This window comes from Panthera pardus, unplaced genomic scaffold (assembly GCF_024362965.1).
Source record: "Panthera pardus isolate Hobbes unplaced genomic scaffold, ASM2436296v1 HiC_scaffold_22, whole genome shotgun sequence".
Taxonomy (NCBI): Eukaryota; Metazoa; Chordata; class Mammalia; order Carnivora; family Felidae; genus Panthera; species Panthera pardus.
In genome coordinates this window covers 15,696,897-15,717,756 of record NW_026526788.1, presented here as the reverse complement: position 1 = coordinate 15,717,756, position 20,860 = coordinate 15,696,897, and the positions used below count along the sequence as shown (strand labels likewise).

At 38.3% G+C, this 20,860-nt stretch overlaps 1 protein-coding gene across 18 annotated transcripts in view; it reads left to right on the top strand.

Annotated features, from left to right (window-relative positions):
* The window catches only part of PCDH15 (protocadherin related 15), a 1,681,879-nt gene that overhangs the window by 1,603,638 nt on the left and 57,381 nt on the right, over positions 1-20,860 (top strand). For all 18 annotated transcript variants that reach the window (XR_008425054.1, XR_008425055.1, XR_008425056.1 and 15 more), the window contains 2 exons: positions 8,953-9,168; positions 16,468-16,556. Coding sequence is in view for 15 of the 18 variants with exons in the window: in XM_053910276.1 (XP_053766251.1) it covers positions 8,953-9,168; positions 16,468-16,556 (305 nt within the window). In the remaining 3 variants the exon portion in view is untranslated. The remainder of the gene's footprint in view (positions 1-8,952; positions 9,169-16,467; positions 16,557-20,860) is intronic.

Sequence of the window (20,860 nt, the reverse complement as noted above, 5' to 3'; positions counted from 1 at the left end):
CCCCTTACAAACACAGCTTGACATGCTGACATTAGTAGGTGGAAATGTGGGATTTGAGAGTTTTTGCCCTGACATTCTAAAATACTTTCACTCTATTACAGGGAGAGTGAGCCTTCAGTGCTGTTAAATGTTAAAATGGGGTCTAATTGAAAAACTGAAGTTTAAAATTAGCATTATTGGACTTTAATGGGCTTTGGAAGTTCTTAGGACATCACTAATTATTCCACTAATATTTCCACATCCATAGTATTCATTTAGGCAACAGAGGGGAACAGTTATTTAGGCTGCTAGAAAATTAATGGGCTCACCTACACCCCTATATGATAGAGGCAATTATTTGGTGATTTTCTCTTAATGTTGGGCACCTGTGTGCATTAAAATTTCCAGATGAGGTCTTAGAAATTCATAAGTGGTTTCCTGTGTCTTAGCTTTCATTTAGAAATATAATTACAACAGGTATAATTATAATATTCATTTCTGATTTTCATTCTTTTAAAACAACTTTAGACATGACTTTCCTGATTTTACTCACTAACAGAAACTCCCAAAAGTCTGTGAATCAGATCTTCCAAGGTTACCTCTTTCAGATAATAAAGACTGTGCCCGGAGCCCAGTGTACATTTTTTATTATAAAGAAGCTGATAGAAAAAGTCAAGTGGCATCGATTCTGTAGCAAATTTGATTCAGTTACAATTTTCATGATGAGCCAGCTTTAATTTTTAGGTGTTAATTTAACCAAGTTTGTTAGATGTGTCCTTACTACTAGCTAAAAATCAACTTGTAATTTTTACTTGTATTTTCCCCTTTCTTAGAATATCTTTAGGAATTTTCCCCATTTTTTAAAGAAACAATGCAGGTTATATTCACAAAGGTCAATTTATTTAAAAAATAGTACTTATCTCTTTTGTTTTATTCATGCTTAAGTTCTCCAATGACATCTCAGGCAAATAGTGAAACTCGTTCTTCTCAGCCACACATGAACGCATCAGGACTAACTTCTAATATTGTTAACATTTTTATTTATGTATCTTTAAACATTTTTTAAGTTTATTTATTTAGAATGTGACAGAGAGCATGAGTGGGGGAGGAGAAGAGAGAGAGAGAATCTCTAGCAGACTCACACTGTCAGCGCAGAGCCCGATGCAGGGCTTGAACTCGCAAACCATGAGATCATGACCTGAGCTGAAACCAAGAGTTGACCGCTTACCAAACTGAGCCACGCAGGCGCCCCCTTGTTAACATTTTTAAATATCAGTTCCTTCTCCAACCCCCCAGCAAAAGCCAGAAAGGTAAATTTCTATATGAAAATAAATTTTCTAAATTAAAATGAATTTTGACTTATGTTTCCACTTTCCTTCTTTTAGCGTTGATGTATTATACATTAGAGTATATTCTATCCCCTGTGATTAACCTGGTTTGTTAAGTAGAAGATTGAATTATTTTTATTCTAACTGCAGAAATGATAGATTCTTACCCTCTATTGCTTTATTTTGTATTTCCCTTGTCCTGTTTTGTTTTGTTTTCTATATTTTTATCTCATTTCTTTTCCTTCCCTGTGTATCCTTTGTGCATTTGAGATGTTACATACTCTATTTTATTTAATAAATGGGACACCTGGGTGGCTCAGTCAGTTAAGCGTCAGACTTTGGCTCAGGTCATGATCTCGCAGTCTGTGAGTTCGAGCCCTGCGTTGAGCTCTGTGCTGGCAGCTCAGACCCTGGAGCCTGTTTCAGATTCTGTGTCTCCCTCTCTCTCTGCCCCTCCCCCGTTCGTGCTCTGTCTCTGTCTCAAAAATAAATAAACGTTAAAAAAATTATTTAACAAGTGTTACCTTAGAAATTTTAACATACATGTACCTAAAAATACCAATGTACCCTCCACCCTGAATATTATTTAGAATATTCAGACATTTAAAGTAAGTCCTTACCATTGAAATTTATATGTTATTGTTTTGGGATATCTTAGTCTGTTTTTTTGGCCACACAGAAGAATATAATCATGCATTGTAGAGCCCATGCTCAAGTAGAGTGATTTAAACATTTAATACTTTATTTGCTTTTTCATATCTTCCTATATCTTAGACTTTCCACTGGAATCATTTCATTTAAGGGACACCATGTAGAACTTTCCATCGGTACCTTTCCACGCCACCCTGTGATTGTCTCAAAAAGTGTTTATTTCCTTCTCGTTTTTGAAAGACATTTTTGCTAGGGCTAGAATTCCAAGTGTGCAGCTATTTTCTCTGGGCACTTTGAAGAGATTTCCCTCCTTCCACTCAACCACCATTCTTCTACTCCTGAGACCCTTCTATGACTCCCCCTTCTGTTGGGGGTAGGCTGCCACGCATTCTGCAGTTTCTACAAGATGTGGAGGGCACTTTGTGTTTGTCCTGTTGGTACTTTATTGGGCTTCTTAAATCTGTTGACAGCTGTTTTTTTTGTTTTGTTGTTGTTGTTGTTGTTTTTATCAATTCTGGAAAATTCTGTTTTTCTTGAACCTCTGATTAGACATTTGCTAAACTTTATCACTAAATGCTATGGCTCAAATTTGCTTTTAGGTTTATGTGTCTTTTTGTCCTGTAAGGCATTCTGGGTCATTTCTTCTATCCTACCGTTCAGTTCACTAATTCTCTCATCAACTCTGCCTACACTGCTAATAGCTTCATCTCTAAGTTTTTCATTTCAATTACTATTTCTTCATTTCTACAAGATACTTTTTATTTATGTGCAGCTATTCTCATTCCCCCTCCTATTTTTAAGATGTCTATTTACTGAAACATACTGAACACATCTGCTTTGTATTCTGTGCCTGCTAATTCCCTCCGCGGGTATGATTTTGCTTTATTTATTTATTATTTTTATTTAAGTTTATTTTTTGAGAGAAACAGAGAACAATCAGGAGAGGGGCAGAGAGAGAGGGAGACATGGAATCTGAAGCAGGCTCCAGGCTCTGAACTGTCAGCACAGAGCCCAATGCAGGGCTCGAACCCACAAACCTCGAGATCATGACCTGAGCCAGAGTCAGAGGCTTAACCAACTGAGCCACCAAACAGCCCTGATTTTGCTTTTTCTTCAACTAACTCTTCTTTATGGAATTTTGTTCCTTCTTCATTTTTAGGATTATTTTACTCTAACTTTTTTTTTATCTTTCTTGGAACTTACTTGTTAGGATTATTTAAGGCATAGGTTGGGGGTGGTTGTTTTGAAAATGCACCTTCTTCTGGGAAGAGGCTAGGCCACTATCAGTGACAGATCACTTTTCTTACATTCTCAGTTGTGGTTTTTCTGTTTATTCAGGTAGAGTCTAGGACCACTGGGTTTATGAGTTCAGAATATTATGATTTCTCCTTGAATTGAGCAAATTGGTAGTGTATGAATGAAGGCTACAGACCCAATGAGGTCTTGTGTTGGTTGGATTGATTCTCAAGGAAGGTTTTTCCCCACTGCAATCAACATCAAAGCTTAAGCCTGGAGATTTTCTTAGCAGTTTGGGATGGTGGTGGCAGTGGTGGCTGGAAAGGAGAGATGAATTTCTCAATCGTCCTTAAGGTGAGAATTTAGCATCCTGGGAAGGGTAGTCTTAGACTCACTTCCGTGAGTGAGCATTGGGTATTGTTTCCTATTCTCTGAGCCAATCACAGCTGCAAGAACTTTAAGCTCACCTAGATCAGCAAAAAGCCCTCTATGTGGAACCACACTCAGCACTAGTAAGAGTTTTGTATTTCTGCCTTCATTTAGTTTGTGGCCTGCATATGTATTATTTTCTTTCTGTGTCCCTAACATGTCTAGGAAGAGTTCTTGTCATCTTTTATCTAGCACTTACTGTTGTGTTCACTGGGGTCTCAGTCCTGGTACTTAGTGTGACAGATTGAGCATAGTGGTTTCCATATAGGTTTTAGAGTGAGGCCTCCCCAGGTTTGCTATCGATTATCATTGTGATTATGAGAAAGTAACTACTCTCTGTGTGCCTTCCTTCCTTTATCTATAAAATAATAACAATAAAATTTACTCAACAGGAGGGGTGCCTGGGTGGCTCAGTTAAGCGTCCACCTTTTGATTTTGGCTCAGGTCATGATCTCATGGTTTGTGGGTTCAAGCCCTACATCAGGCTCTGCACTGACAGTGTGGAGCTTGCTTGGGATTCTCTCTCTCCCTCTCTGTCTGCCCCTGCCCTGTTTATGCTCACATGCAGTGTGCTCTCTCTCTGAAAATAAGTAAACTTTAAAAAAAAGAGAGAGAGAGCAAAGTACAGGTATCTTGAGAAAATTGATTAATGGATTATTTTAAGGAAGTTACAATCTCATGATAACATGTCTGGAGTAATAAGCTTAAAGTAATTTTGTGCATATTCATTGGTAAATATCATGATATGAAAAATGTTAAAATTTTTAATATTATAAAATATTAAGTTATAATAGTTATACTACACTTGGCTATCTTTATATATGTATATATATGTGTGTATATATATATACACATATACATATTTATCTTGAAATAATGTTTGTTGATCAATGGTTTTTTTTCATTTTATGAAAAAGGAAAACTGAAACTCTGAGTCATTTTTTTTCAAAATCACACCCGACATTTGAGTCCTTATCTCTCTAAAACACAACCTACACATGCGCGCGCGCACACACACACACACACACAACATAAAAGTAAATTTAAAATTATCAAACATAGAAAGCAAATAGTTATTGTAGTACACTCTGCTGAAACTCTCACTTTTCACATCTGAAACCAGATTTAAAATTGTGTTCTTATTTTTTTTATCAGTATTTTTGGTGTAATTTAGTATATAAATATATCATGTCTTCTCATTGATATCATGAAGGAATATTTGGTTGTTAATTATGTGTAATTCCCATGTACCTACACAACATTGATCAGTCACATCTTATAGACAGGTTTCAGTCTTAAATCATGTGTTTGTTGAAAATTAAATACGCTCAAAATTGAACTTGAAAATACTTTAAATTACTTCTAAGTGTGGTACTAATTGGAATTTTTATCATTCACTGTCTAACTGGCTAGTATTCAACTAGATGTACTTGGGAGAAAGGAGGGAGATTTGAAAGAATATTGATGACCCTGGGAAGCCATCATCAATGCCTGTTTTCTGAAATGAGGTCTTTGAGTTTCCAAAAAGGATTAAGACCATGCAAAGAAATAGAAATGCAAAGTGAAGTCATTACTGACAACATTAATATGACAGTAGTAATTTTATACTTTTGGGAAAATATCCAGTAAACGTGATTCTTAAAAACCCTGTATCTCATTTTTTGATAATTTGCTCCAAATGTACTGTGAAAAAATCATAAAAGAAATGAGATATTTCTAAGTTGTAATTGCTAATTTCATACCCAGACTTTTGCATTAAATGATTATTGCTTCAGGAATGGTACTGACACCAGATGGGCCAAGGCTCTGAGAGGGAGGGTCTCAGGACACTTGCCATGTGGGTTCTTGGCTTTGTCTGTGAAATAATTCAAGAGCAAGACATTTAGAAATAAGAAAGGAGCTGCTTCACAAAGTATTGGTCTCCCTCCCAGATGGGGAAGAGGACCCCCTTTGTCTCTACTGAAAGGCTTTAGAAACCATATAAGGAGGGGGTAGCTAACCATATAGGGAGGGGTTAGCTCTTTAACTTTGGGTTTATTACTTACATTGGGCCATTTGTTTTTCCATTGTCTTAGGGTTGTGGAGTTAACCACAGGGAGCAGTCTTAAGAACACCCAGCCTTTGTGGCTTTTATTGCCAGAGGGCATGGGGCTGGTAGTCTTCCAAGAGTTGGATCTTGTGACTCTTTATGTTCAGGGTCAGCCTAAAACCAATATGGCTTCACTTTAGTCAACTTGTCTCCCAAGCCTCCCTTCCCTCCTGCCTCAGTGTGTTTGAAAAAGCACCTTAACCTGTTAACCTATCTACTTTGTGGTTATCTTAATTTAGTAACTTAGAAATACTAGAAAGTGAAATTACTTGTTTGTTGAAATTGGACGTTAATCAGTAAGAACTGTACAAAGAAACTGAATGTACCGAGCAATCACAATGATTTTACTGTAACTACCTTTTCTTTCCTAAATATAATTGTGTTGTGCTACAGGGTTCATTTAAAATTACAAAGGTTTGTTTGAGAAAGACAAGTAGCATAAAATTTCACTCATTCGTGGAATCTAAAACAAACAAACAAAACCAAGTAAACAAACAAACATAAAGCAGAATCAGACCTATAAATACAAAGAACACACTGATGGTTGCTGGTGGAGGGGTGGAGGGGATGGACAAAAGGGGAGAAGGGGGGGAGGGGAAGGTACAGGCTTCCAGTTACGGAATGGATAAGTTACAGGGATGAAAGGCACAGCATAAGGAATGTCATCAATGATACTGCAATAGAGTTATATGGTGACAGATGGTAGCTACACTTGGGGTAAGCACAGCATGACATACAGAGGTGTTGAATCACGCGAAACTAATGTGACACTGTGTGTCAAGTTCAAATTACAAAAATTTTTAAATTAAAAAGAAAAAAGCACAGGACTAGATGTTAGCTGTAAATACTTGGGAGCATGGGAAATGTGGCGAATTGGACTTAGATTCTAGAGTCGGAATGATCAGAATTCAAATCCTGAAGCACAGAAAGAGCTAAGTGGATTAGGTATATAACTATTGAGTCTCGTGTTCTTCATAGGTAAAATAGGGAATAATAATACCTATCTCATGGTGTTAGAGGGAAGATGAAATAAAATGATTTAAAATGCCTATAACAATTTAAAAATATAAGGGTTTAGAATCTTAGGACACAAAATTGAGTAAAAGAATTCAGATAGAAGAGGGAACATATAGTGTGATCCCATCAACATAACATTTTAAAATAGGCGCAACTACTGAATGGTGTTAGAAATAAGGCCAGTGGGTTCCCTAGGGAGTAGGTGTTGTTCGAGGATATAGAGAACATTCTGGGGTGCGGTAATGTTTTCTTTCTTGAAGCAGGTGCTAGTCATGTGGATGTGCCTCGTTTGCAATTTTTTTGAGCTGTATACTTACGATTTGTGGATTTTTGTACATGTTTTTAATACTTCACTGTCATTTGCATTAACAGTAAAAAATTTATTTCAGTGGAAACATCCATGCTAATTATACGTTAAAGGATAATACTCAACCAAATCTTCGACCTATTTGTCATTGGTACCAAGTTTGCTCATCGTATGCAAAAGAAATGTCTTTGATTACTTGATTCAGACTCTGATTTTAATTTTAGTTGGGAATGGGCTTTTTTTATTTTTTATGTTCTACTTTATTAAATGAATAAAACGCCTGAGTTCAAAGCTTAAAAAGAAACACTTTGATAACTATTTTTTCTTTGTTCTTCTTCCCCTTTTAGTGATAATGTGATCTAATGTTGAAATCTAATTACTGTCCCTCTAATGCCAAAACTCAGCTCCACCATCATGTGAAACATAGACCATCTACAGAGATGAGTTGGTGCTGGAGCTCAGCTCATCTGACTTCTTAGAAAGTCATTTTGACAAAATTCAAGAAATCTCTTATCCTGAAGGAAAATGTCTCTTTGTTTGCTTACTTTAAGTTACCTTGTTTAATAGAAAGGTAGAGCTATCCTCAAATGTTTCCAATGGTTGAGCACATATATAGAGAATTTGAAGATGGAGATCCAAGCCCATGGTAACCTTTAACATGCATTGACTATTATTGTCATTATTTATATCCCAACTTCACCACCTACTATGTAGCCTTTGGCCATATCACTTTAATTAGAATTAAAATTTCAGTTTCTTAGTCACATAAGCCTCATTTCAAGCGTTCAGTGGTCATATGTGGCTAGTGGCTGCTGTGTTAGAACACATTTAGTGCATTTCCATCACCACAGAAAGTTTCACTAGACAGCATTAATTTATATAATTGGCATAATACATTTCTCAGAGTTTGTATTTAAAAAGATGATGCTTTGTAGAATCCTTAGCATTGTAATGACATCGAAAATGCTTGATACATGACATTTAATAATGTTTTTTAGTAAAAATAACTAGATAATGAAAATAATGAATAATAACAGTATAAAAGTTATATATCTAGTATCATGAAGCAGGTGTACGTAACCTTGTATAAATTCACTAAGACTCTCCTATCCATTATTCCTCCTCCAAATATTTCACTACGAAATAATTCTCAAATTTGTGTTCTGAAACATCTCTGAAGTAGAAGCTATAGAGCCAGACTAATATATTACCCTCAAAGCTTCATTACAAAAGACATCTAAACAACTATTTACCTTTTTAAATTCTAAATATTAAGAAACCTTAACATGTAGATCATTAGTACCTACAACTAGGAACAAATCTGATTAATCAGGATATTGAGCGATTAAAAAGGAACAATTAGTATTCTAACCTTCTCTAATTATGACATGGCATTAACTAATTAGGATCTTTATATATCTCTAGACTTATTGTTGAAAAAGTTTTGAACTTTTATTCTTCTTGTCATCTGAGAGATTTTAGTGCATTATTTTATTTTTTCCCCTTTCGGAAATGGGTTAGATGAAAAGCACTATCACAAGCTATGCCTATTACACAAGACAATGGCTAGGTAAACAATCACTCCCATCCTTAAACCAATTTGGATCCCAGCCCAGAGTGAAATGCATCAGACATGCCAATCAAAACACTTGATTCACTGACTGGACCCGGTTAGTGTCTGTGTCCTTGGAATTCACCCTTGGGTAGTCATTATCATTCATCCCTGTGGACACAAAGGCTGATAATCTACAGGATGATATCCAGAACAATAGACAGTTAAGAGGGTTGTGTTGTGTTATTATCACAAAAGAACATCAGTCTTACAAACAGAAATAAGCCCTTTAATACAGGCTATTTTTTTCCTGCTTATTTATACCCTGTGTTTTGTTTTGTTTTGTTTTGTTTTCCCCTCCTAGGCTACTGACAGAGATACTGGCAATTATAGTGCCATGGCATACCGACTCATCATTCCACCAATTAAAGAGGGAAAAGAAGGATTTGTGGTAGAAACATACACCGGACTCATCAAAACCGCTATGCTTTTCCACAACATGAGAAGGTCCTACTTCAAATTCCAAGTCATCGCAACTGACAACTATGGGCAGGGGCTAAGTGGCAAGGCAGATGTGCTGGTAAGTAGGTGAAAGTTGAGATTAGGGGACCGGAGTGCAGTTACCCCATTGTCAGTGCTTTCAACTAATAGAATTTTTTTAATTTAAGTTTTATTTACTTATTTTGAGAGAGAAAGAGAGAGAACGAGCAGGGAAGGAGAAGAGAGAGAGGGAGCGAGAGAATCCCAAGCAGGCTGTGCACTGTCGGCACAGAGCCCCACATTGGGCTCGAACCATGAGATCGTGACCTGAGCCTAAGAATCGGACGCTTAACTGAATGAGTCACCCAGGTGCCCCAACTCATAGACCTTTTAAGTTTAATCCAAATAGGTTTTCTAAAACCTAAATTAATTTTCATCCAGGTTGTTAATAAGGCTGTGCATTTTTTTCACACTTGGGAACTACATCATGATATGTTTTTATATATGATTGTGACAGCAATTCCAAAGTATCAGATTACTATTTGGTCTTCAGATCTCATTTTTACTATAGAGTTGGCTGGAGCTCCTTAAAATTTTTTAAATACTTCACAGAGTTGTGCTGGAGAAATTAAAATGTATGAAATTTGTATTAATGCTTAAATTCCTTTTAGACCTTTTGTAATTAAGAAAATAAAAGGAAATTTTTTGAAGCAAATTCCTGCTCCAATAGATGTAATTTCCTTATTTGACCCAAATCCCTAATGATAGCATCGATGATTCTTGACTAAGTTATATTTGGCTCAGTCAAGAACATTGCTTTCCTCTGCTTCTTCTTAGGCTGGACACCATCTCAGTGGTAGAGCATACCCAAGGGTGGTTTGATATTACTGCTTATTCAAGGTGTTCAATACCCGTGTTTCTGACTTGTGGAATTTCCACCAACCTGGTGGTGTGGACTAGTTGGATTTTTCTGTGATTACAAGTTATAATTATTACTGGAAATGCTTCTCACATAAAGGCATCATCGAGTATAATTTTTCTTTTGCCGTTTGCATCTTATTAAATCTTCATTTTCACCGTTACATGTAATTCTCTGAACTAGTTTAACCTTCTCAGATACACAGACAGCAGGATCAATGTTTTTCTTCTACATAGGTACTCATGAAGACCAACCACCTTGACTATGATGGCTATGAAGTTCGAACATCCCCATTTAGAACAGTGCAGTGGTGGTAAACAAAGGCCAATCTAAGTCTGGAAGCTTTTGACATAGAAGATACTAACGTTGACACTGATTTTTGATAAAATTAAGATCTGCAAACCTAATATAAAATAATGCTGCTATTTCCCTTCCTGTTAAAGGGCTGCACACTGTGATGGTGTAAGATTAGCCACTAGGGTAATTACACTAAGTATTTATAATTAAAATACTACTTTGTGGCACCTGGGGGGTTCAGTCGATTGAGTGTCCAACTCCTTATCTTATGATCCCAGAGTCGTGGGGTCGAGCCCTGCATCAGGCTCCACACTGAGCATGGACCCCCCCTTAGGATTCTCTCTCTTCCTCTCCATGCCCCTCCCCCTCCTAAAGTAAAAAAAAAAATGCTACAATAACATAAATAAAATATAACTATGTAGATTATATTTGTAATATGTACATAAGCCATGCGAAGTTTATGGGTTTCTTATTTCGACTCTATAAACTATTGTGTGGAAATTAAAAAGTATACCTTTAAAACTACCCTGTGTGTGTGTGTGTGTGTGTGTGTGTGTGTGTGTGTGGAAAACTTCCTAGCAAAACAGCATTTATGATAAGTCTGAAATGCTGTCAGGCAAGAGAAGGGAATGTGGAGAGAAAGGAAGAAATGAGGCTTTGATGGAGAGGAAACGGCCTGGGCCAGAACCGAGAAGGAAGACAAGTTGTGACAGCCTGAGTCCCGGAGAGATAGTACTCAGCCCAGAGCAGCGAGCGAGCAGAGTGCATGAGAGCCGAGAGCCAGGCTGGGCATGGCAGTAGGTGGCTCATGTGGTGGTCGTCGGCCTTGTTAACAAACTGGAACTTTTTCTTAAAAGTAGTGGGAAAGCATTGGAAAATTTTTAGCAGGAGTGAGTGAAGGTAAGATTTTTAATTCAGAAGAAACCTTCTTGCTTATTGGGACTCTGTTCTCCCAAGAGGACACTCCTCACGCTGCTGGCTTCTGTTTGAATCCTTTTCTGTTTCTGTTGGCCGCACTTCAGACCACGCACTGGCCGAGGGGGACCTCTGAGCATGACGTGGCTACTTCTAGACCTTCTCTCTTCTTGAGATCCAGCCTTGGTTCTCCCCGTCTGAGCCTGTCACTCACTGCCTCCCTCACATTGTTGCTGTGATCTCCCAAACCTTGGGTCTCCCCCCGCCCCCCCCCAACACACTCAGTGAGTTAAGTTTCTGGTTACTGTCACCATTTCCAGCAATCCCATTGTCCTGATTTTTGGCAGTTTCACACACGCAAATGATTCCTCCAGTATCCTGAATTTACAACCTCTTGGCTGCCTCTTCTCCGGTGCTTTTGCCCTCCACCCTATTGCATCCACTAGAAACCAGCTATTTCTGCCACTACCAGTGAATGCCTCCCCTCTATAACCTCCATTTCAAACCTCCCACTCTTCGAAAGTAATACTGAACATACCCAGCTAACACCAGCACTCCGTGGCTCCTCCAGGACCTTCAGTCCATTTAGCCTCCCTCCATCCTCATGGTTTCTCTCTGCTGCACACTAGCTTTATAGTACAACACTGACCACCATAAGCCCTCCGTCACATAGGGATTCAACTTCCTTGCCCTTTCTCCCGACATCATACTCATTTGGCAAAACATAAGTCTAAATAATTCCAACATTCTCCTCTCTCCAGACCTATAGTCATGCTGAGTATGTCTCCAGAAACATACACAGTTGTAGAGTCTTACTTTAAATTAATGATAAAAGCCCCCACGTGAGCACCACACTGTGCTTCCTGGTCCCTCCACGCGTCTCTCCTGCAAGAGTCCCTATTGTGCAGTCCTCCAGTGTCTTCTCGACCTCACTGTTGTCTGGGTAATGGACATTCTGTTTCACTGAAAGATAAAATTAAGGCATTAGAAGACGACTGCTACAACCTGCACCACGAATCCTACTGATCTACCAGAATTTATACCAGTGTATGCTCTGTCTTCTTCCCTGCTCACTTAGACAAGTTCTTTATGCTCCTATCATTACTTCTACCTGTACGACAGGCCCAATCCCCACCCGCCAGCTCTGGGACATCGTTTCAGCCGCTCTTCTGTTTCTTTTATGCAAGAGCCATATCAATCTCCCCTTTATTGGATTATTCCCATAAACATGCTGGTTTTCCATCTTCCAAACTGATGTTAAAAACCTCTTGACCTACATCTCCTTCCAAATACCACTTCATTTCTATGTTCCTCTTTCCAGAAAAACTCACTGCTGGGGTGAGCTCTAGGTTTTTGCTGTGGAATCTCTCTTGAACCGTCTCTAATTATAACTCTGCTCCAAGCCCTCATCCAGAACTTCCATGTTACTAAATTCATTGGTAATGTCAGTCGTCATCGTATTTGAACCATCAGCAATACTCGACTGGTTATTACCTTTATGAGGCTTCTGGGCCACATTATCCTGTGGTCATCTCTTACCTCACTGTTCGTCCCTTCTCACTCTCCTTTCTGGTTCATTTTCTTCTCCTGACCTTTTAATATTGATGTTTCTTCTGGGTCAGACATTAATTCTCTTTTCTGTCTATTCTCACTCCGTAAACTCATTCAGTCACCAGAACTTTAAAATGTCATCTATATATTAAAGAACATCACATTTACGTTTTGGCCCCAAAGATCATTTCTGAATAGCAAATTCATAGATCTGTGTGCACACTGGAAAGTTGGGTGAAGATGCCTATTTAATGTTTCCTGAACTGAGTTCCTCTTCTTCATCACATCTCTTCACTCTGTCATCCCTCCCTCCCCGTCTCCTCAGTTTTACTCGATGACCAGATCATCTTTGTGTTCCTTAGGCTAAAAAGCTCTTGATTCCTTTCTCTCCTAAGGCACACAATGAATCCCTCAGTAAATACTGTGGGATTCATAAATGTTATGTATATATGTGTGTGTGTGACGAACATATATATGTATATGTGTGTGTGTGTATGCATGTGTGTGTGTGTGTATATATATATATATATATATATATATATATATATATATATAAATGTATATGTCATCTACACATTTTTCAACCCTTCTCCTATTGGAGCCTGGTTGAAACCACCCTCCTATTTCACCTGTGTCATCTCACAAACTCAGTAACTTGCCCCCATGCTTCCTCTCTTCCCCTACTCAAGTCTGGTGTTAATATAGCAGCCAAAGTGATCCCTTACAAGGTAATTCAGGTCCTCTTGTTTCTCTGCTCAAAAGCTTTTCCTATCACCCAGGTCTTTCAGAGAAATTCCTGGGTCATTACAGAAGACTATGAGGCCCTGGATAATCTGGCCTTCATTGACATCATTTTCTATTCTCCATTGAAGTCCTTCAGACCCAGTAATATTGGCCAACTTGCTGTTCCCCAAATAGGCATACATGCCCTCACTTTTGTGATTTTGCAGTGCTTCTGTCTAGAATGTTCTTTCCCCCAAAGTGTTCAGAACTAGCTCCCTCATCTCCTCCAAATATTTGCAAGGATGTATTTCACACTGGAGCCTCCTCAGACCATCCAGCTCAGAATTGCAGCCAACTGTGTAACATCACACCTCTTAATTGTTTTCTCTTTACAGTGGATTTATATTCATGTTCGTATTTCCACCCAGAAACTTCATGAGGATAGCTTTTTGTTGTTTTTAATTAATTATTTTATTCCCTGATGTATCTCAAGTGCCCAGAATAATTCCTAACATACAGAGGGTACCCAGTGCCCATTCAACGGGTGAATCACCTCTGTCTTACAGTGTAAATTGGCAGTTATCAAAGTGTGGTCCATGGAGTGCCGAGAGCCCCCCCCCCCAATCATTTTGGGGTTTGGTGGAGTCAAAACCTTTTTCATGAGACTGCTAGGGCATTGTTTGACTTTTTTACTGTATTGCATTTGCCCCACTATTTTCACTGTATCCTTCATAGTCATACATAAACAGGAAAAAAAAAAAAAAAAAGCTTGAGGAGTGTCCTTACTCGTAAGCAGTAAAACTGATTAATTTTAACAAACCTCCACTCTTGACTAAATACCTTTTCAATATGTTGTGTAATGAAATGGGAAGTATGCTTCGAACACTTCTGTTGTTTAAGGACGTAGAGGGCAGTCTGAAGGAGAACTATTATGTAAGCTGAATTGGCTGGGTTTTTGTTTTTTTACGCAATAGCTTTTGCTTTGAAAAAATAACTTGAGATAAAATAGGCTTATTCAGACTTGAATATTTGGTAGACATTTACACAAAAATGAATGAAGTGAGACGGTCAGTTCAAGGAAAACAACGGACAGTATTTGTGGCTACTGATAGCATCAAAGCTTCCAAGCGCAAAGTAGAATATTGGAAAGCTTGGGGGCGCCTGGGTGGCTCAGTCGGTAAGCATCTGACTTCAGCTCAGGTCATGATCTCGTGGTTTGTGGGATCGTGCCTCATGTCTGTGCTCACAGTGCAGAGACTGCTTGGGATTCTCTCTCCCTCTCTCTGCCCTTCCCACCCCACTCTTGCGCACTCTCTTGCTCTCAAAATAAATGAATATACTTAAAAAAATGAAAGTAAATAAAAGTAAAATAAATTTTAAAGATAAAAAGAATATTGGAAAGCTTGTAGTCAGTCACCAGTGTGAGCCTGACAGCTTCCCATTATTAAAGACCATGAGATCAGTGGTCATTTTAAGGAATGTGACATTTTTCTTGATATTGTATTATGTAGTGTTTCAATATTTGAAGAATCTGTGTTAATGAACCGGCATTTTCCAAATGACCAATGCATGATATTAAAGCATCATTTGTGGGTAAAGATCCATTGAAAGTGGAAGATAGATAAATGTGTTTTAATGTAACTAAACCCGATTTTCAATTTCACACTCAGACTAGCACTTGACTTTTGGTGTTGTATCAAAGACTATACAAAGCTGTCTAAAAAAGATTATTAAGCTGCCTCTTCCTTTTCAAGAAAAATGAGATGGCACCAGAGACCAGTCAGGAGAGACAGTGACCAGCGAGAGAAGGTGAGGGTTTCTAGAGCTTTGCTGTCCAGTGTGTTAGTCACTTGTCCTCTGTGGCTACTGAGCACTTGAAATGTGGCCGTGTCACATTGAGACGTACAGTAAGTACGCATACAGTACACACTGGGCTTCAAAGACTTAGTATAAAAAATGTAAAATGTCTCAATAAGTTGTTTTGTATTGGTTGTGTGTTGGGATGATAATCTATTAACATACTGGGTGAAGTGTATTATTAAATGGCTTTCACTATTTTTTTAATCTTTCTATCGTGGGGACCAGAAACTTTTAAATTACATATCTGCATGTATGTGTGGCTTACATTAATTTTTTTATTGGCCACTACTATCTGAAGTACCTGGGCACAAATAGATAAAAAAAGGAAAGCTAAGAAGTTCATTAGGAAGAATTAGAAGAACTTAGAAATAATACGTACACTGGCAACCTCTGATTTTAGAATGTGTGCTTCACAAATGTTACTTTTTCTTCTTTTGACTCTTTCTTGTAATTTTAATCCATTACAGAGATTGAACCCAACAATAATAGAAATATGTTTTTAAAAAGTCTTTATAAGCAGAATTTTATAAGCAGAATTGCTTCAAAAATGACCTGTTTATTTCTGGAAATATTTGCCTAACCACTGCACTGGGAAAGTAACATAAATAAGATCTAGGATTGGTAAAAATTTAAATACCTTTGTTGTACATGATACACAAAGCCAGTATTCAGGGATGTAACAAACCCAGCATCTGCTGAAGCAGACATGAAGGCTGTCTAATGATCCCATGGAATGAATTATTCTAACTACTCACATCTCAGCTTCTTAGTCACACTGGATGAATGCTTTCCCGAGATTTGTAAAACCTGTGTTTTCCATTATCCTGAGTGTTCTTAAATAACCCGATTAGAAAAATAAACGTGCCTTCCTTCATGCTTTAGACAATCACCAACCAACAAAAAAAACCCACACAAACCAACAAGAGTAGAAGTCACTTAGGGCTCTGTTACTTCTAAGTAAGCAATGATAGTCTACCCATCTCCACCTGCCCAACATCCAATGGCGGTTGTCTAACTAAAGATACTTATTCCTAAATGAAACATGGGGAGCCACTGGGTCTATGCATAGTAGGAAAGAAATGGTTATAAAAATGCTCGTTAGTTCTCAACGGGCTCTGGTTCTCCTCCCTGCAGGTCTCTGTGGTCAACCAGCTGGACATGCAGGTGATCGTTTCGAACGTGCCCCCGACTCTGGTGGAGAAAAAGATAGAAGACCTTACAGAGTAATGGATTTTTGCTTACTTATATGTCTATATTCATATAGCTATATTTTTATTGCACTAGGTCATTTTAATCACTACAGTGTTCAGATTAAACCCATAAAACACCATCTTAATAATTCAGTGTACCCTTTTCCTGAAATGGAGAGCTTCACTTAAAATACGTGGAGATTCTGAGAGTGCCTTCAAAGAGGTATGGAAATTAGATGTGAGATGATGCTGTTATTCAGGATGCTTTGACCGATGCATCAACATAACCTCAAAACGCTGCAGAGAAGAAAGGAATCTTAAGAGTCATTATTAGAGTATATATCTTGATTTTTTTGTAGCCCCAAATGATTCAAAAAACTCATTGAGTCATCAATCCAGTGAGCCCAGGGAATGTTATTTCTCAAAGTGATGGCTCTAGATGGCCAAGTCTTATTCTTTCAAAAACCAAGGAGACTAATTTTAGACAATATTAGAAAATATGCCACATTGTGCCTTTTGAACAGTGTATACCTAACATGTCATTGTTGAATCAGACAAAGTTGGGACTATTTATGAAGCCACAGTTCTCTGATACTCTGAATGCTATCAAAGATTACTAAATGTCTTTACTAGTTCACTCTGAGCCGGCCAACCTAGCCTGCCATCATTTCATAATTTTTAGATGGACACTCATTTGTTAATTCTGCATCTTCCCTTGAGTTCAGGTTGACAGGTACCAATTTCTCACTGCTTCTCTCTAGCAAAATATCTTTCACTTCCAAGTTGCCAGAAGAAGCTTCAGATATCAGATGGCGAAACTTTTAGTAATTATGTGTCGTATACAATAAGAAAAGCTTAATGAATGCCTGAGTATTTCTTCTGTAATAAAAGCATGCACTCTGTAACAATTATCTCTTACTACGCCACAAACTTAACCTTCGAGCGCCATGTACAATGTCCTGTGGAGAAGAGGATTCTCAATATTTATGCTTGGAATATCAATCATTCAGTGTCTGGGTTACCGCTACAGAAGGGGTTTATGTACACTTAACCTCTTGTCAAAATAATAGCTGATTTACACCTGAAAAAAAATCTAGAATCACGCCTGTCTCTTAGCTGCTTTAATGTTATCTATGGAAGCAGACTTTCTCCGATTGTACCATCAAAATATGGTACAACCATCTTCAACCTCTAACCCTTCATTCTGCTTTCTTTGTCTTCAAAGCATTAACTAATATTTTCACTCTACGTCAATTTCCCACCGAAGTATAAGTTCCATGAGGATAGGATGCTGTCCTGTATTTTCATTGCTGTCATTCAAGTTATGTAGTAGGCACCCTATCCATTTTATTGAATGGAAATTTTATACAAGCTAAATCATGATCCCCCTTTCTCATATCAAGACAAAATTTATGAAAACTGAAGAAATGGCAATGTAGAAGTATGATTTCATAGCAGTTTTATGATTTTTCCCCCTCTTAAGTGGAAAGGAAGACCTGAATGAGAAAGAACAGGCAGCTTTCTAGTCTTGAAAGAAATATATCCCTGTGAAAGGAGCTTAGACTTCGTGTCACATATCAGTTTTGGAACACGATCAAGATGCCTTGGTCTTCCCCAGTCGGCCTTACCATGTCTTATCATTTGTTCACAAAAGCTGGTGAAGCTTATATCGTGGGATTGTTGTGAAGAACTCAATAATATAAGCCATGTAGGGCAGTGAGAATTGTGAATATTCAGTAAATAACAGATATTCTAACACCGAGGTTAGTGAGCCAGTCAGGAGTGTGAAGATAGAGATTCCAGTTTTTTCCAGAGGGTAGTTTAGTGTGGAGCTCAGATTACGGGTTCAACCTGACCAGTTTGAAACTTAGGGTAACTGTGTGACCTTCAGGCAAGAGATTTAGCACTTAGGGCCACACTTCCTCGTCTAGAAAATTGGAACAAGGATGTCAATCCTGTGTTGTGTTTGATAAAATTAAAGGTACATTTAGGCAGTATAGCATCATTTGTCAGCAGTTGTGTGGTTGAATCATTCAGGGCCACAAAATCAAGATCTAGACTCTCATAGTGAATGTTGGGATTTCTTTCTTCTATGCAGCGTTCGCTGGTTATGATGATGAATCAGAGTGCTCTGGATAACAGGATGGTATAGCAGGCACATGCCTAATTCCTTAGTGTCAATTTTTAAAAATCTGTGTTAATTTAGAGATTCTTAAGCACAAAAATTTCTGATCCCTTTAAAAAAATAGACTATTTGTTTAGAGCAGTTTTACATTCACAGCGAAACTAGGCAGAAGATGCACAGCGGATTCCCAAGTGCCCCCCACTCACAGCTTCCCTCACTGTCAACATCGTGCCTCAGAATTAGTGGCGCCTTTGTAGCAAACCGACATGGACACGTCGTAAACGCCCTAAACTCATAGTGCATGTGAGGTTTCCTCTTGCCGGTGTGCACACTGTGGGTTTGAACTCATGGCTAACGGCCTCTACCTATCACTGTGTCCCGTACAGTGTGTCACTGTACGGGACACAGAATAGATCCACTGCTGTCAACGTCCTGTGTCTCCACCTCTTCATCCCTCCTTTCCTCTCTTCCCCTGGCAACCACCGCTCTTCTTACTGTCTCTCTGGTTTTGCCTGGTCCGGAATGTCTTATGGTTGGAATCCTGTGGTCTGTAGTTTTTTTTGATTCCTTTTTGAAAGCTGCTGGTAGTCCTGATAAGGACTGTTAGATCTGATTCAGCCTGATGAAGCACCAAACACCCTTTAGTGTCCAGGGGAGGAATAAAAATACACAGTAACTGAGGTAGACAACAGAAGGACAGCTTGTTCAATAAAACAAGAATTTATTGTTCCAGTGACCAGACTAACCAGCACGTTGTTTCCTATAGACGTTCTTAGATGGCAAGTCACATTACCATCAAAGATATTTTCTTTTTATTTCTTTTTTTTAATGTTTATTTATTTTTGATAGAGAGACAGAGCATGAGTAGGGGAAGGGCAGAGAAAGAGAGGGAGACACAGAATCCGAAGCAGGCTCCAGGCTCAGAGCTGTCAACACAGAGCCCAATGCAGGGTTGTGAACTCACAAACCAGGAGATCATGACCTGAGTCGAAGTTGGACACTTGACCAACTGAGCCACCCAGTTGCCCCCATCAAAGACATTTTCTATAGTCCCCATATCTTTATCCATAAGAAGGAAACTTAAATTCCATATGATCATCACTTTTTTTTTCTTCCTTTAGACAGACCCATAAATGAGGCCAGATCATAATCCATAGTTTTCTTGGCAAGTGTGAAATCAGTACAAACCGGGAGGGTTGATAAAATAAAAATTTGATGACCTAATACAATCATTTCATGATGGGGAAGATTTTGTAAAGGGGGTCAGTATCCTTTGATGGCCAAGAACACAAAGCCTGGAAAACAGAATGCTCCTTATAAATCAGCGTTGCTATAGTGATGGTAATGATTATTCCCCATGCCCCTGGCATAAATGGCTCTACTGAACACTTTCAGGTTTTGTTTTGTTTTGTTTTTTTACTACCTTTGTTATTCGGGTTTAGGGAATTTATGGGAGACCAACGCTCCTTTGTAATGAAACATGTTTCTTTTAAATTGTATTAACTTATTCAGCAAATTCCAGTGAGAATCTGTGGCTGCAGGTGGCTCTTTCATGTCTATGTTCTCAAGTACTTTAGGTTAAATTTAGGATTTATCTCTTTGTGGGCTCTGACTTAACAAATGCTTGAGGTTAAGGGGTGGGACAGGGCTGTAAGGATGAGGATGGGGAAACCGGGCTATGACCAGCAAAGGACTGGCGGTAGTGTGTGAAGAGGAAGCTGGGAAATGTTGGGGTCCGTGTCTCCTTTCTCCATCCACTTCATCATGAAGCCCAAATGAATAGAAGAAGGTTGGGATTCTAAAATTTAAATCTTTAAGAATCTGCAGAAATGGCATTTTTTGAAGCGTATGCATCAAGGAGTTTCAGAAATACTGTGTTCCAGCATGAATTGGAATTGAAAATTAAGGTCACAGAGTTGCTCAAACACTTCTCTTACTTTCTAAATACGATATGAAAATTCAGCGACCGTAGACTTTATTGAAGTAGTTATTGATTTGGCGTAGGAGAGCCCATCTCCATGAAATATTGATACCGCATCTGAAATGTGTCTGTGTCACTAATTTATGGCTCCTTGAATTAAGGCTACAAAACATACTTCAGAAATCTAGCCGAGACACACATTTCTAGGATGAGAATTATGAAATCTCTTGGGAAGAGAGTCTATGAAACAGTAAACAGTAAATGCTCACACTTATATTTTCTTAAATCAGT